At 35.6% G+C, this 4,578-nt stretch overlaps 2 protein-coding genes across 2 annotated transcripts in view; one reads left to right on the forward strand and one right to left on the reverse strand.

The window, feature by feature from the left end:
- LOC108687753 (probable tRNA N6-adenosine threonylcarbamoyltransferase, mitochondrial) overlaps positions 1 to 1,002 on the reverse strand; it is a 2,186-nt gene extending 1,184 nt beyond the window's left edge. The window contains exons 1-3 of the mRNA XM_018193697.1: positions 901 to 1,002; positions 569 to 818; positions 16 to 274 (exon numbers count right to left, since the gene is read on the reverse strand). Coding sequence (XP_018049186.1) covers positions 16 to 274; positions 569 to 786 — 477 coding nt within the window. The 5' untranslated portion in view covers positions 787 to 818; positions 901 to 1,002. The remainder of the gene's footprint in view (positions 1 to 15; positions 275 to 568; positions 819 to 900) is intronic.
- A 755-nt stretch (positions 1,003 to 1,757) lies between these two features.
- Positions 1,758 to 4,578, forward strand: part of LOC108687751 (protein son of sevenless-like) — a 10,246-nt gene continuing 7,425 nt past the window's right edge. The window contains exons 1-4 of the mRNA XM_018193690.1: positions 1,758 to 1,884; positions 2,475 to 2,738; positions 2,848 to 2,931; positions 3,024 to 3,104. Coding sequence (XP_018049179.1) covers positions 1,777 to 1,884; positions 2,475 to 2,738; positions 2,848 to 2,931; positions 3,024 to 3,104 — 537 coding nt within the window. The 5' untranslated portion in view covers positions 1,758 to 1,776. The remainder of the gene's footprint in view (positions 1,885 to 2,474; positions 2,739 to 2,847; positions 2,932 to 3,023; positions 3,105 to 4,578) is intronic.

Raw genomic sequence — 4,578 nt, forward strand, 5'->3', positions numbered from 1 at the left:
TGAGCTCTAACATACTTTGTGTACCATTCGGACAGTTAACGCATGAGCTTCCATATGATGTATTGGTATATATGGTTTGTTACCGATCCTAGAAAGATATTTGCCAAACTTATTTCCAACATCAAGCGATAAGGGAAGACCTGGTTTTGTTGTAGCTGCAATAGCATCTATATATCTTAGTCTTAGATTCGCAGATTTCAGTGCATTCTCACAAACTGTAGTAATATGTTGTCTATGCATTTTTCCGGCAATTGAAGGTATTATGCCACCATGTCTATAAATGAGAAAACAAGTATGACTTGCTAGAACAATTTTTAGATTTATTTTTAATGTTTTCTAATATATTAGATATGGGAAAAAGTTCGTGGTGTTTTTTCCATTAGATGGCATTAAAAAAACGCCACGAACTTTTTCCCACATCTAATACATAATATACATAAGTTAATTCTTGTATATTAGATAATAAAACAAACATTAAGAATACATTATATAAATTTGATAATTTAATTAAAAAAATTTTTAAAGAATTCATGTCAACTTCATAAATAGTTTGTAATTAACTAATTACTCTAAATGAGTAAGATATTGTGAATTTATCGCTTCGCCCAATATCTTTCCTGTAGTATCTACGATTCCACATCCTGTATCGTCGCAACTTGTTTCGATTCCTAAAATAATAGCTGGTCTGTCGTTTACAAAGTTTCGTATCACGTTTAATCTTGAACATCTAGGCTGGCAAAATTCTAATGAAGTTTTACGCGATAAAAAATACGCGCATTTGGCCATTTCGTCTCAAATATCATGTGAGTTAACCAATGCTAAGCAAACAGATTAGAGATATATAAAAATATGTAATAATATCTCATAGAATTAAGATTGCTAGAGTACACTTTCACCAACATTTTGGCCTGTACAGATTTATCAATCAATGCAAATGTTATTTGTTTGAATTTATTTGATACATATTCTTTCACATTTCTCAAACGCATGCATGTTCTTCAAACATGCTGATTGGCTGACCGAATAGGGAATTTTCAGTTCCAGAAACTTCTCTAACTTCCACTCCGAAGACCAATCGGCAATATCGGCATGTTCGAAAAAACAACAAATAAAATTTCAATCCAAGCACGTCTTTACGACATATTTCCATGAAAGTCTAATAAAAATTCCACATTCGCCGCGGACAAGAAGGAACAGTGACGTAGGATTGGCCGAATTTGAAAACATCAGTGAGGTAATCGATCGATCGAACCAACTGCCCATCCCTTTACTCCCATTTATCGATAAATTCTCCGAACGCGATTGTATCGCGGCCATCATAGGCTCAGTTCAGTGAGTTCGGTCAGTTGGGTTCAGTTCAGTTTCCAGTCGGTTCCAGTCGAGTCGGTGATGTTAACATTGGTGTTCATTACGCATCCTAGGAAAAATCAACGCATAAAGGGCATGTAAAATGCACGAGTGCCGGAGTTCTCGGACTCTTGGCTCGGTCACGGCCTCGGCCTCGATGACGCTGCCGGGAGCGATGAGCGCGTGGAACGCGAGTAGCAGCGTGCGGATACAATAGAGAGTGGCTTAGTCGAAAGCATCGAAAGCATCGTGCTGCTAGGGCAAGACGAAGATGTTCGCGTTCTAAGTAGCCGTGCCGTCCTAAGGAACCGAACACGGATTGACCGATCTCGGCCAATTTCTTGTGATTGCTCAGCAGACGATGTTCTTTGAGAAAATCCCATGAACTTTTCTTAAACGAGCGCGTGTGACTCTCGAGCATTCGGTGAAATGTTTTCGTCGCCGGCGTCAGCGGTGGGCGAGCCATCGGGCTACGATTTTCAGAAAGAGGAGAACGCTGCCAAGTGGAAGGGAGTGTTTGTCAACTCCCTGCGCAAGGTACATCTTTCGTTGCTCCGATTCTGCTCCTTGTCGCTTCATCTATCCCTCTTTCCCCTCCTCCCTTTTGCCATCTCTTTCACTTGCTCTCTCTCTCTCTCTCTCTCCCTCCTTCCCTCCTCTCTCTCTTTCCTCCCTCCTTCCCTCTTTCTCTTTCTCTCCTTACCCATCTTGTATACTTTACTTTCTTGTCTTCTACTATCCCGTTCTACCATCCCCTCCACTTCATCCCTGTCTCTTCCCCTCATGTTTTGTTCGCTCCAATGCTTGATCATTTTTCGTCCCAATGATTTTACGTCGAGGCTGGATCGATCAACGACACTGACCGACGTCATCACTGTGCGCGGCCACCATATGATTTCTCAAATGCTTTCCTGTCAATATCAGTGATTGGTGGATTTTTTTATATCGTACTCTCGCGCCTATCTCTATTCTCCGACTATCGACTCCTTTACCGACTTATCTGTTCCAAAGTGTTATATTTTATGATATAATCTTATGTATCCTTGGCTAATGATATATAATAATATGTCATAGTAATAATGTATTGTAGACACATTATATAGCCAAGAAAATATTATTATTGATAGGTACTAGAACAAGTACATCCTAGTCTTGAAGCTCGACAAGATGCCTTAGACTATGTGGAAAGTTTAATTTTAAGAATGCTAGGCATGCTTTGTGGACATCCACCTCCTCAGACTCCTCAAGATGTAGAGGAAAGAGTAAGACGGACGTTTCCTACACCCATTGATAGATGGGCTCTTCGTGATGCGAGAGATGCTTTAGAGAAGGGAAAAAAGAAGTCGCCATTAGTACTACCAGTTGATAAGATTCATCAATTATTACAAAAGGTATACTATATATTGATTTATTTGTACATTTGCATGCAAATTGTAATATTTAAAAATCTTACAAACATGTGTCAAAGCTGTATAATCATAATACATTTTTTTTTAATAGGAAGTATTACAGCACAAAATTGATTCGCAAGTTAGCTTGTTTGTAGTGGGCGTTTTGGAATACATTTCTGCTGATATCTTGAAGGTTGGTAATATTCTAAATATTAAATGATTTTAAGCACTCACTTATTTGAAAAGAATTGTCTGGGAATTTAAGAATTTTTATTTTCTTTTCAGCTAGCTGGAAATTATGTGAAGAATATTCGCCATGTAGAAATTTCGTGTGAAGACATAAGAGTCGCGATGTACGCAGATATGGTAAGATATTGTTTGTACAAATGTATAATTTGTGTTGTATCTCTGTATTGCACCTTCATTAACATACAGTCATGTCTTACCATTTACATTGTAAGGCTGATTTGAGTTTATCCATATACGTACACACACACACACACACACACACACGCGCGCGCGCACGCACGCACGCATGCACACACATTGTATATGTATAATATATTCACAAATTATGTGTGTGTGTGTGGTGTGTGTGTGTGTGTGTGTGTGTGTGTGTGTGTGTGTGTGTGTGTGTGTGTGTGTGTAGATATGTTGTGTATCATGATAATAATATGGTTTTATCATGTAATACTTTATATTTTGAATTAGTCTTATGAAATAGACACACAATGGTATATATAGTTTATGAGACTTGTATAGAGAAAATGTAAATTAAAATGATATTACATTGCATTAAATAGACAGTAAATGCAGTAGAAGAATATAATATCTTACTAGTAATATCTTGTTAGTTTATGATTTATTGATCAATGAATTAATGCCTTTGTAAACTATGCACTGAATCTCGGTGTGAAGTATTTCCTTTATTTAATCTCTCATACAAACTTCAAACGTTTCGATCCTAGTTTGGATCCTTTTCAATGTCAGAAATTTATATGTGTGAAAATTGTTTCCTGATATAATAAGTTCGTCAAAAGTAATGAGAATGACATGTTAACAAAACTCATCAGATGAATTGTCGTTTTGTATCAGGAAGTAATGATTTCGCGAATGTAAATTTCTAACATTGAAAAGGATCCAAACTAGGATCGAAACGTTTGGAGTTTGTATAAGAGAGATTAAATAAAGGAAATATTGCACATCAAGATCCAGTGCATGACTTACAAAGGTATTAATTCATTGATCGATTCATCTCAAAGAAGCCTTAATTCAAAAAACTCTACTTATATTGTTTATGATTTATTCAAGATTGATTATGATTTCTAGATTCAAGTTATTTTTTTGTTATATCACATGTTTGCTTAATTTATATTAAAATGCATTACAAATTGTCTAGTTTGTTTTGATTTGATGAAAAAAAAACGAAAATTGTAATTATTGTATCATATTTAAAATACCTGCTACTAGCAACAGATAGTGCACTAATGAATTTCAATTAACTACACTAAGCTAATTGTGGCTGCATATCTTTTATGCTTGGTTACATGCTTTCCACTAATATATAACAACTTCAACCATGCTCATTCTTCACGCTGTTCTAGGTGGTACGTACTTGTGGTTGCACAGAAAAGATTTAAGGTGTTACAATTTTTTTCTGCTACTTTTGTATCATTTTTATAAAATTATATTTAATTTTATATTTCCTTTTTATTTTTCTATTACTGTTTCTCAACTTAAATTTTATATTAAAATTTAAGTATTAGAAAAGTTGACATATTGATTGCATTCAGTACTACTCACTTAATGAGTAACTGTAGTTCTAAATGTATCCATTGTT

The sequence above is a fragment of the Atta colombica genome, unplaced genomic scaffold (assembly GCF_001594045.1).
Source record: "Atta colombica isolate Treedump-2 unplaced genomic scaffold, Acol1.0 scaffold216, whole genome shotgun sequence".
Taxonomy (NCBI): Eukaryota; Metazoa; Arthropoda; class Insecta; order Hymenoptera; family Formicidae; genus Atta; species Atta colombica.